The sequence below is a fragment of the Brachyistius frenatus genome, unplaced genomic scaffold (genome assembly GCF_029030835.1).
Source record: "Brachyistius frenatus isolate BFR_SWC_R1_liver_20210118 unplaced genomic scaffold, ASM2903083v1 Contig_2, whole genome shotgun sequence".
NCBI lineage: Eukaryota > Metazoa > Chordata > Actinopteri > Embiotocidae > Brachyistius > Brachyistius frenatus.
The window spans coordinates 3381268-3393493 of record NW_027210601.1 but is presented as its reverse complement, the minus strand read 5'-3'; the positions used below and the strand labels follow the sequence as shown (position 1 = coordinate 3393493).

General features: G+C 44.2%; 1 protein-coding gene across 1 annotated transcript in view; it reads right to left on the bottom strand.

Annotated features, from left to right (window-relative positions):
* Positions 1–304: 304 nt before the first annotated feature.
* kmt2ba (lysine (K)-specific methyltransferase 2Ba) overlaps positions 305–12226 on the bottom strand; it is a 30113-nt gene continuing 18191 nt past the window's right edge. Inside the window, exons 17-36 of the mRNA XM_069693859.1 lie at positions 12014–12115; positions 11768–11878; positions 11218–11294; positions 10196–10377; positions 9934–10001; positions 9432–9566; positions 9152–9310; positions 8885–9002; positions 8667–8745; positions 8264–8424; positions 7821–7985; positions 5321–7667; positions 4872–4991; positions 4379–4500; positions 3923–4048; positions 3516–3768; positions 3233–3343; positions 3036–3119; positions 2810–2939; positions 305–2140 (exon numbers count right to left, since the gene is read on the bottom strand). Of these exons, the coding sequence (XP_069549960.1) occupies positions 1865–2140; positions 2810–2939; positions 3036–3119; positions 3233–3343; positions 3516–3768; positions 3923–4048; positions 4379–4500; positions 4872–4991; positions 5321–7667; positions 7821–7985; positions 8264–8424; positions 8667–8745; positions 8885–9002; positions 9152–9310; positions 9432–9566; positions 9934–10001; positions 10196–10377; positions 11218–11294; positions 11768–11878; positions 12014–12115 (4926 nt within the window). The 3' untranslated portion in view covers positions 305–1864. The remainder of the gene's footprint in view (positions 2141–2809; positions 2940–3035; positions 3120–3232; positions 3344–3515; positions 3769–3922; positions 4049–4378; positions 4501–4871; positions 4992–5320; positions 7668–7820; positions 7986–8263; positions 8425–8666; positions 8746–8884; positions 9003–9151; positions 9311–9431; positions 9567–9933; positions 10002–10195; positions 10378–11217; positions 11295–11767; positions 11879–12013; positions 12116–12226) is intronic.

Below are 12226 nucleotides of genomic sequence, written 5' to 3'. Positions count from 1 at the left end.
ATAAATCCAATCTTTCCAATCAATCATCCTTTAAAGGGGAAAAAAAAAAAGAAAAAAGTTTGTGCAAAGAAATCAATCATTATTGGTAAATTATTGCATCGTGAACGATTTTTCTTTGGTTCACTGAACATATTGTTTGATTTCACGACTTAGTTTTAGCTTGTTGCGAAAACTTTACGCTAACAACATGGCATATTCTACACAATATTAATGTATTGCACAAACATGTTTACATAAAAATCACAAATGCTGTTTTAATTTATTTGACACATACCAAATGGTAAAAACATTGGCAAAAGGAAAGGAAACTTTGAACACATTTTTATTGAACATAAAGTTAAAAAGAAAATTGTAGGTAAAAAAATATTTAACAAGTTTAGAAATTCTTTATACAACTATGTACAGGCACGGGTCCCGTAGTGGGCACGTAAAGTAACAAGGATTCGCCTGTCTAATGCCGTTATTAATCCTACAAAACAAAAGTCAAGTCAAGCAGTCGGCCCTGAGCCTAAACTCTAGGAGCCTCTCAGCATCCAGTAGCTGAGTGTGGATGCACAATTGAGTAAATGAGTACAAAAAAAAAAGCAGTCACTTGTAACCCTTCAGTGTTTAATAATATTGATGTTATTTATTTTCTATCAAGCAGTAATGATTAGAAAGATGAAACTACGAGTAAGTGAGGGAGGGAGGGAGCAGTTTTTCCACCTAATGTGTCATTAAATTAAATCTTGCTTCAGAACACCTTTGAGGTAGTACACATTGTGAGACACAAAAACAGGAGGAGGAGGAGGAGGAGGGTGCAAGACGGCGAAAAACAAACAAACAAAAGATCATCAGCTTCAGTTCTGTTAGTCAGCTGTAACTTACAAAAAGAAAGTTAAAAGCGCAAACACATTTATTTCCATCAGTTGGTTGAATACACATTTATTGTTCAAATATACAAAAAGATGTACGAGGGACTGTGCAGAGCAAGATGACCATGTTCATTTTAATCCCTGCACCAAGGAAACGCTCCCTCACAGGCCTTAAAATACACAAACTGCACAAAATAACAAACATAGAGCAGACTGTAATAGTGGGATAAAAGTGTTTCGATAATCGCCACATCTCTGCCTTTACAAGTAAAAAACAGGAAGTGTCAACTGGCTGGAGGAGGAAAGAGGTTTGGGTGACTCCCAAATATACTAGCTTTTGGGATGAACGTCACCAGCACCTGAAATATTAAGTGTCCCTGCTCATAAGAGTTGTGGTATCCAGAGTGAAAGTTATACTGCAGCTGCACTACACAAGGAGAGTCAAAAATGTTTACGTTGTTCTGAAACGTATCCTGTCTGCTGCCAGAGAAGGTTGTAAGTAAGTTCTGAATAAATTATCCTCATCCCTCTCTGCGTCTTTGTACTTACAAAGACACTCGGCATATTAACGGATCCCTCTTTTACGCAGTAATAACAACAAATCGGGCTGTTTTAGTTTGCGCTGTTTGTATCAGGTTGTAATCGCCCCAGTTCCAGCAGAGGCCACTAACAACAAAAAACTAAAACGAAAGAGTTTAATGGATGAGATGGAAAAACAGTAACTGGATGCAAAAAACTTTCCAGCAGTCTGAAGTCACACACACTTCGACATATGGCTCTATTCTGGTTTCTGTGGCTGCTAACAGCAGTTCCGAGGACAGGACTGAACAAACACGCTCGACTCGTCCACAAACTGAGCTTCCAGCATAGTGACGACCCAGCGGATCAGGTCTGCGTGCATCCGCGAAACCTCCTTCTCATGGCCACGCCACGACAGACGCCTCCAGAACGCCACCAAACCACCTGTAGTGCATCAAACGAGATTGGCTTTTTCGTTGCGACGCGTGACGCTAATTCAGAAAGCGGCGACAGCGTCTCGTCCCACAGTTGCAGTGCAGCTTGCTTCTCTCGTCCTCGATGGGGAACTTGTAGTCGTAGGTGAGCTCTTCGCCGCGGTAGATCTTCCTCAGGGCAAAGATGACGATGTGCTTGCGGCCGTCCACGTTGATGACGCGAGAGTAGCAGTTCGGCTCACAGCAGTGGTTGATGAAGCGGGCGGCGTTGCCTTGCATCGTCGCGTCCACCACGTCAAAGTCGTCGATGCGGAACATGTAGCAGCCGATGCCCTGATGCGGAGCGACAAAACAACCATTTCTAACACATTTCCAGGACACGAAAAACAGGCCGGGTGGTTCGTGTGATTCAGGAGAATTTGGGAGATTTTTCTTCCCTTTTTTTTCCTTTTTACGATAAGATGAGAATATTTAAATGCGTGTAAAAATCCTGAAATGTTTTGCGTCACCGATGATAACGGAAAGGAGCAGTTGTTTAGCTTTAACACTTACAAGTTAGAATCATTTCTAAATTAATGTTGCGAGTTCTGGTTTCTGTTTTTTGTCCTTCATAACTGTAAGCCTGTTGCAGAGGTCGGGCATATTGTTTGCGCAAAACGTCATGCAAACAGTTTCCAGACTGGAAGCAAAGCGAAGACTGAAGCTGTGAGCTACAGACTAAAAAAAAATAATCTTTGGAGACAACTGTGTGCAGCCTAAAATGAGACCGTGGGTGTTATTGGCACGATGGATAAAAGGCCGTTACTGATTGATATTTTTTGTTTGTTTGGCCGTGCTGTAGTCAGATGCTCTTTTGTTGTATTGCTGATAAAACAGTTGCTCACATCAGCTTAACGCTCAGTGTTTTGTTCTTACAGGACTGAACATGTAGAAATAAATGAGGCAGAAACTCTTCTATCGTTACTATTTCTAAGTGTGATGGTGTGTATTACGGTTACTGACCTTGCCGTCATAATATTTCTCCCGCTTATCAGTCAGAACGGAACGGATGACCGTGCCGGCGTACTCGATCACCATCTCTCCGGCGTCAATGTTCCTCTTGCAGAAAAGTCCACGGCCATGAATTGGAGATCTAGAAACATTAGAAGGGAAATGAATGGGTGATTTTCTAGCATTATTTTAGACATAAATAAAATCTCGTGCTTTTGTTGTGTTTCGTTGCCAGTACCTGTAAACTCCTACCGCCTCTTTTGAGAGTTTTTCCAGGTGTCTGAATCTCATCGCCATGGGAAGCTCACTGCTGGTGGCTCGCCTGGTGGGTGGGACACAGTAGAGTTGCTGTCACCTACTTCCTTATAACACGTGTAAATGTTGCGGTGTACTTTGTTAGAATCAAGAAAAGTGGCCCGAATTTAATCAACTAACCTGGATGATTTAAGTGGGAATTCATCCTCCTCTTCATCAAAGGGTCCTACTACGTCTGGGAGCTCTCTGTGTTGTGATGCCAGGAAGTTGAACATATCGAAAGTGGCTTTCCTAATTAGAGAAACGTGAGGAAAATAAGATTTATTTGCAGTATAGCTCAAAACAAAACACAGATAAGATTAAGAAAAACAAAAAAGCAACAAACAAAATGTTTGAAACTAACCTTGTTAAAGTTTCTAAAAAAAAAAAAAAAATGTAACAATGTAATTGAATGTGTCTGTACCGTGTGTACACTTCAGCTCGAGCGCAGCCGCTTGGGTTGAGGGGAAGCTCTTCCTCAATGTCATCACAGCGGTGGAAACGGAAGCGGTGGCGTTTGCAGCTCGCGGCGCCCTGCAGCTGCTCCAGCAGGAAGATGACGGCATCGTGGATGACGCCGAGCACGCGTGGCCCGCTCATCCCGCCCAGAGGCAGCTGCTTCAGATGGAAACCTGCTCGGGCTTCGAGGACGCCGTCGATCACTGCGCGCCAGGCGACTGAGGGAGGAAAGAGAATCAATGTAACGATTTTTTGTTGTTGTAAAGATTTCGTAAAATGTTGTCGTGTGCAATAAGCCGGTTTGTGACCCCAAATAACATGTAGCAGCAGGAATACCAGCAAGATGCACACGAGGAGTTACACGGCTCTTACCCTCTATGCTGTTAGCCTTGACGCTGAAGCCATCATCGCTGGTGATTTCAAAGCGCAGGTGGGGCTGGTTCATGTATGTCCTCTTTCTGTGTTTCGGTGCAGGCGCATCTTCGTCTGAGCTAAAACCTGGAGAACCAAAGGAGCCGCAAGCGGCAAAAATGTTTCACATTTAACAACATTTCCCAAAACGCAAAGATGCTTTATAATAATCACGCTAACTGTGAGAGGTAATCAAAACGTTACGTTGTGTACGAATGCTGCGCGTGGAGCACACACGGCGCATTGTTTGCGAATGAGTATCCCAAGTTACGTCGCTCGATCAAAATCAGTACGTACAAGGATTTTAGCGTCGGCGAATGTTTTTATACCAATAAATTTAGCAAGTAAAAAAAAAAAAAAAAAAGAGAGAGTTTCCTCTCCTGAATTGCTGATTGAGGAGTTGTTGCAGCAACAAACCTGAGTATGGGCCCCACTCTGAGAGGTCACCGTGGCGGGCGCTCACCCATGTGTGTGTTTTACCCTCAATGTGACTGTTGGTTTGTGAGGATGAAGATGGAATCTCAACGTGAGCAAAACGCCTGAGCAGAAAGAACAAAGAAATGAATAGAAATAATAAAGCACGATAAGACTTTTGAGGAAAAAAAAAACTCTTCATCACATTTCTTATTTATATGCATGAGTACATTGAGCATATTTTCAGTTTCAAAAATGGTACTGAATCAGATGTGTTTTCTTGAAGAAGTTTCATTTCATTCATTGTTTGAAATAACTCTCTTGTTTGGCAAGAAATACTGTGGAAATATAAATTGAAGTGCTCTTAAATGGTTGAAAAGGAAAATGCTTTCCCTCTACAAACATTGCAACACATTTTGAAGTCAGTAAATTGTTGAGCTCTAAATTAATACAACCTGACACTAATTGTTGGCCTGTACCTTCAAAATGAACTAACCTGGAGGGTGTGGGAGGTGGTGGAGCTGTAATCCTCAGAGGTTCAGGCTTCAACACGTTCTGCTGGTCCAGATCAAGAATGTCCTTCATGGATGGAGCTTTCATTCTCACACCGCTCGGCCTGTTGAAAGAAGACAAGACACTGTATTTTACATTTTTCCATCTTTCCCACCATCTGGAGGCTGCTGAAAGCGTTAGCAGGGTTAATGCATTAAGAGTAAAAAAAGATATAGGGCTATATAAAATATTACATTCTATAATCTTAGCAGTAAATATAATTAGTTGCAGCTCTAATCTGGATTTATCCCAGCCAGTGTGCTATTGGGAGAAATCCGTTTCTTTTACTGAATCTTTTCATCATCTGTTATTATTCAGACCAATATTTTTTTCAAAATAGTTTTAACATCATTTCATTTCTATGCAACAAAGAGATGTAAAATCTTGAAATACCTGGCTTCATCAACTTCCTCCGGCTCACTTGAAGGATCCTTCAAGAAGTCCATCTTGGATTTCTTCCTGGAAGGCTTTTCAGACGCTGACGACACCCTCTTGATTCTCACCTGGTTGCCCGATGAAGCAGCTGTCGCTACATTTAGTAAACTACTGGGGCACCCCGAGCCTCCAGCTGACGGCTGATCTGCATCGTCGTCTTCGCACGGAAACTGGGACGGTCCCCGCTGTCTGGCATTTGGCTGCCGACTTTTCCCCAGGATGTTGGGTTTCGTGATCGGCGTGTTGCAGTCACCAGCCATCGCTCTGTCAATGATAGCCTTGGCGGTGCTTTCTTGGATGTTGGAGAAACCAGCTTCAGGAACGCTCTGCACGCTGACAGGAGCGGTGGGAGCTGGAGCGCTGCTGCTTCTCACAGGCACCACTCGGACAATGATTTTTCTTTCCGACACCGTGTGGTTACTGGCAGCAGGGACGTTACCGGCGGCGGAGGGGGTCGAACGAGGCTTTATAATAACGCGGGGGACAGAGTGAGGCAAAGTGTTACCACTGTGGAGAATCCTGGCAATCTGGCTTATTTTATTGTAGGCAGGGGAATTTGTGCTGACTGACTGATAAGTGTTCGTTCGCGGGTCTTTGATCAGAATCTGACCTTGGCGGTTAACCAGCAGGACCTGAGGCGCAGGAGCCTGGGATGGGGCCAAGCCAGCTGACTGATTCTGAGTCACCACCTGCTGACTTCCAGGCTTGGAGTTGTCCAAGCGGATGGCGATGGTTCTGCCCCGTGTGGCACCAGGCTGAATGGGTAAAGCATTTAAGCCATTGATCACGATGGGGGAGGTGACCGGGCGCGGGACGGTACAAAAAGTGGCAGTAGCAGGAGAAACATTATGTGCAGTCTGTGCAGTTCGAGGCGACAAAGGTAGTTTTAATTTAGGAAGACACGGTTTTGGAGACAAGCGCCTGAGGTTTGATGCAGGGAGTTTTGTCTTTATAAAGATGGTTTTCATCTGTGTAGTTGGTGATTTTTTGGTTTTAGCCTCTGGAGAGTAGTCGGGATCGGTCAAATCATCTTTAAATCCCTCAACTGATTCGGCTGATGAGGTACTGTCATCGTCGGCAGCTGCACTTTTGTTTGGGTACACCACTGAGCTGTCTTCCGTGGAAATGAAATGGCCTGTGGCAGAATCCAAAAACACTTCGGTTTGGGACGTCGGTGCTTCAGACGTCATCAGGACCTCTTCCTCCTGAACTGACAAGTCACTGTTTGCATAAGCCGAGTCAAGAACAGCAGATGGAGCCAAACCCTCTTGAAGCTCTGGTTCAATTGTTTCTTGTTCGACGGTTGACTTTGGCACAGTGTAAACTGACTCCAGCCGCTTTAGAGCAACTGTTAGTTGTTTAGTAGGTGTATTGTAATTGGCGTGAATTTCAGTGACGTCATCGTCAAGCATCTCGCTCTCGTCGCTCTCGTCGCTCTCGTCACTCTCGTCGCTCTCGTCGCTCTCGTCGCTCTCATCACTCTCGTCGCTCTCCGACACGCCGTCCGCCCCGTCCAACTGTGAGATGGACTGTGCTGACGGGAGCTGACCGGAGGCGTCCGAGCCACTCGCCGCGTCACACACCAGTGTGCGTGAAAATTTAAAGTAATGACTGGAGTCTTCCTCTTCGGAGTCGTTCTCCTGATGATCTCTCGGCATTTCCTGCACGACCCCTTCCACCTCGCCTCTACTGCTCTGTGCGCCGCATTGAAGCGCCACATTCTCCGTGAGCAGAGTCTCGTCAAACTCCAGCTTAGCATTCAGCATGGAGGCCACCGCTACCTCTGTGTCGGTGTCAAACACAGTGTAGGGCAGCTCCTGAGCTATCAGGTGGGCCACCTCCTCCTCCAGGTTATCGGGGGCCAGCGAGATCCCATTTGTCGTAGCCACGGCTGCATCCTCTGCCTCAGACGATGCTAGGAAGTCCTGCGGAACCTCGGCGGAGACCGGAGTGGTGATTTTAAAGTTTTGCCTCCCTTTGGGGGAGTGAGTGACGGCTCCTTGCCGAGGCGATAGCCCGGCAGAAATGCTGGAGTTAGATCTAGGAGGGGAACTCCAGACGGGAGATGTTGAGTTTTGTCGTGAGAGAGGAGGCGAAGCTGATCCGAAGTTTGATGATCTCGGAGGGGAGCTGAACAGGGAACATCTGGAATGGACGGTGCCACCGGAGCGGTGGGTCATCAGTCCAGCCGGGTCGCTCTCTGTTGGCGAGGAACTGCAGCGGCTTCTTGAGAGCCTGCGAGGCCGACGTGTTTCGTCCAGGTCCCTCAGTGTCAGGATGTGATGTGACTTGGGAGGAGCAGAACCTAAAACAATCAAATAATAAAGGGTTAAACAAATGCAACTTTTTGAGTCCAACCTGAAGAATGCAGCAAGACATGCGAACGCAGGAAAAGACTACATAAAACATAATTACATAATTATAATAATTACCCAATTTTCCCTCAAAATCGACTTACCCGGAGATGGGAGAGGTCGAGATGATCCTCCTGCTGGTCTCCGTGTCTGTGTGTAACCAGGACTTTTAGATCCAGGTGTGTTGTGCAGCTTAGAGTTGGGAGAAGGGGTAGTGGACTTTATTGGGCTGCAGGATGTGGAGCCTAAACGATCCGGGGACTCCATATCTGGGAAAGAAAAACAACGTGTCCATTAACCAGTGCAACTGATCATGTTATAAAATTCACAATAATAAAAGCTGGTTTTAATCTGTTCAAATGCCAAAACATGTATTTACAAATGGATGAACATGTCTCAAACTTGGTAGTTCAGCCCTACAAATCACTTTAACTTCTCTCAGTCTTTGTTTTGGATATCTGCCTCAGAGCTTCAGTTTTTGATTTGCCCTTCATCACTCTCATCAAAATTGTTTCCATATCATATCAATCTGTAGGATCCTGCTCACCTTTGTGGCAGTGTGGACTGTGGACGATGGTGTGGTTCTCCTCTTGGTCCCAACGCAGATCCTGTTCCTCGCCGGGGAGAGGTGTGCTTACTTCTGTCACCTTGCAGGTGTACTTACAGCGTCTGCGGGGGTCCACAGTGCTCCAGTACAACCGAGAACATCTAAAGATAAAGAAAGAATGTATTTATATAAAGCAATGCAAGTTCTTTAATCTGTGAACGGCCACTGAGACGACACCACTGTAGGTAAAATAACGGTCTTGATTGTAGTACCTCAGTTCCTTTAAACAACACAGCACAGAGAATCCATAGACATTTGTAAAATACCATTAAGGGAAAGTGGTTGCAAAGCAAACAAAAAAAAAGCACTTCAATATGGCTGCATAACAACAAGGACCACTTACTGATAACCAACAGGATACAGCATCCTCCCATTTGATGACAGCTCTGATAACACGCCAAGTTTCTGAATCTGCAGGGAACCTGGAAAAGAAAAAACAAGATGGGGTTCAGCGAACCAAGATAGACGGCAGGAATATTTCACCCTTTTTATGGAGACACAGAACATGTGCAGGAGTCCAGTGGCTCAAACAAACAACACAAAACTGACAGGTATTCTTACCAATGGTCATGTTGATTGTTTCGGGCTCGAGGCCTGTGAGGAACTTTCTTCTGAGATTGATCCCTTCGAAGTCGACGTATACCCGCCGGGGGACTTCGAACCCTTTCCCAGACACCATCTGGCGTAAACAATATCCAACACAATGTACAGAAAATCAGGGGGTGTGAGATGTGTTAGGGTAAAGTACGGCACTGCTTTCCCCTAACAGAAAAGGAAATTCATAACTGCAATAAAAACAACTAATTAAAGAAAAGTCGATCTCCTTACCTTTGCAGAGACGAGATCCCTGTGTTTGTAGCAGTACACCTTCCTGTCCTGCTGGAACACACATCTCTGAGCACGAGCGCACATGAAGTGGAAATTACTCTGGCAGGTAGCCAGACAGCAGCCCACAGTGGCTCCTGACTGCCCGCAACGATCGCAGCGCTGGAGGGAGCAGGACAAAACAACAACAATTAGAATTATATTACTCATACATTTCAGGGTTTGATCTCAAGAGTTGCGCAGCTCGTGCCGACTGCGACCCTCCATGATGATAACGTCTTACCAGGTGGCGCCCCCTAGAGACAGCACTGTGCACTTGTAGAAGAGCACTGTTGTCCTCGTACACCTCTGCAGACCACAGGCAGCAGTTAACGTGGGACCACTCGTTCTGCCCCAAGTACAAGAGCCGTCCTGCTTCCTATCAGAGCACAAACAGACATATACCTTAATAACCAGTAGAGAAAGAAAGTTTTATGCTGCAAGATGAGAAACAAGGAACTATATCAAATATATGCCGTGTCTAAATACATTTTTTTAATGTTTTCTTTTCAATGGGAAATGCAGTGTGGATATGAAACAACTTATTAATTAATTTGGTACAATTTTGACTATTGAAGAAAACCATTAAAGAAAAACAACCTGGACAAGAGAAAATTGCCATTTCTTTTTTTTTGTTATAGACCAAAACAATCAATCAATGACAAATCTGAAAAATGAACTGATAATAAGAATATCTATTAGTTGAAGCTTTTGCAATAAAAACACAGTAAGGCAGCTAAACTCACATTGGGAGCAGAGTCTCCGTATTGTTGGCACAGGGCACACTGCCTCCCATCTTCAGCCTGGGCGGACTCTGAGGGATCAAATCAACACGTATGTTTGAAACCTGAGACAGAAAACCTACAAAATAGCTAAATCTTTCTGCAGGTGTAAACGCAAAACGTGCACAGATGCGAGCCTTCCCTGCAGCTGCGAGTCCAGAAGTTCTGACCCGATCACATTCGTTAGCTTCAAATGATAGAGAACAGGCTACAAAAGTTTCCGTACCATATGAGCAAGGAGGAAGAGTGTGCGATGCACCAGACTGCTGTGACGAGACCGAGGACGGCATGAAGTCAGTTTTCCCCGACTGCGGGCCCCTGGACTCCCTCGGCTGGTATGTCCTCTCCAGCCACTGCGCATAACTGTGCTCCTTAGATGGTGGAAGAACCGCCTCAGGGAGCATACCACTAAACAGAGGAGGATAAGAACAGAGACATTTGAGACAGTTGTCCACTGACAACAGTGTCCTGAGTGATGCTCTTAAACTCTATTAGTGATTTAAATCTTCAGTTCACTAGACTGAACACTCACTTAAAGTTTATATTACAAGATAAATCTGAATTATAAATAGTGAGGGAAAAATGAATGTGTTGCAGGAATAATGTTTAGTGCATATAGGCATTTTAAGTAAAAAAAAAAATACGATATGATAATTGCTGTGAACTATTGGACTTTTACGAAGGCACTCACTGACTCGATAGACTCAGGTTCAACAAATGCCATCAAACTTAGAAACCCTTGGCTTGGATGGATGATAGGAAACATGTCTTTAGCTTCCTCTTTGACATTAGCATTGTTGTTTGCTCTGCACACCTGGTAACAAAGTGAGCCATTGATTGTAAATCTGTGGATCGACACTGGTCGAAGCTTCGCCCTCAAATGACTGTGCACAACTGTAATAGATTTATGATATGCTAGCTTTACCTCGCAGAGTTTGCGCCGCACCTTAACTTCATTTTTACTTTTTAAGGAATTCCACACTAAATATTTTTGGATGGTTTTAGTCTTTGCATGTTTCTGCTGTTTGTACCATGTCATTTTTCAGAGCCACATTCATAGTGTTATCCTTCTTTTGATGTTTAATATTGGTTGGCAAACAGCTTTTAGATGCATTCCCACCACCTACTGGCCGTATGGCATTACTACCAGAAGGCAGTAAAAACTTTGGGAAATTAAATATTTCTAAAACTATTCAAAAATGAAAAAAAATCATGACCCATTGCTAATGTTTAGTTAAATGCACTTACCTTGGGAATTCTTCAGAAAACGAGTTCCACTTCTTTAGATTGCGTGCAGGCAACCAGCTGAAAACTTGCTTCATCACCTGTCAGAAATGCAAACACAAAGTGAGATTAAATGTACACCGCGATAAAGTTTTGGTAATGGACTGCGTTGATTCTAGGGTTGACCCGATTATTCAGTCGCAGCCTTGTCAGGAGTGTTATAAATAACTTACAGAAACATCTTTTACTATCCGAGTCTTCCCCTTTAGGAAGGTGGCCTTGTAGGTAACAGGTATTTCTAGTACCTAATTAAATATCATAAATGGGCTACAACTCTTGACAACAAACAAGTTGATTAGCATCATCTTTAGTTGGGGGCAGCCCTAACTGATTCAATTTATTTTACTCAAACAGTCTGTCTATAGTCTCTGCATTTTAGCTTGTCATAACCAAGGCGGTGACCATGAAAACAGAAACAGAGTGGAACAAAATATATTTCCATTAGAAATCAATGACAGTTGGTCTCCAAAAAGACACTAAAAGCATGAGAGGGCGGTGGGGGAGGGAAGCTTACTTTGACATAGTGTGCCCTGGACCGAATGGTCTGTCTCTGATCCTCTGGGAGAACTTCCTCTTCTTTCAACCATTTCCTCATCACAGATGCCACATCTGCATGGAAAGCTTTCTGAGTGAGCAACGAGAGAGAAAAAGAGACCAGGGCTTCAGTCAGGAGCATCTCAGACTGACAGCGTTTGAACAGATACAGCATAAGAGCAAGACTATCCCATAATGAGCAGATTATAAGGGCAAATATACTCACGATTGAGGCGTAACCGCCCCCTTTAAACTTCGTGCCCACGGCTTGTAGATCACAGACTGGTTGCTGCTCCCTGATAAACGGCGTGATGTTTGTTTTCTGACACTGAAAGACAATAACAAAAATTACAAATAATGTAATTTAACCATCTTCTTTAAACATATCGGAGACAGAAGCTTCATGGAACAACTGGACATTTTAAGGATAAAGCTATTT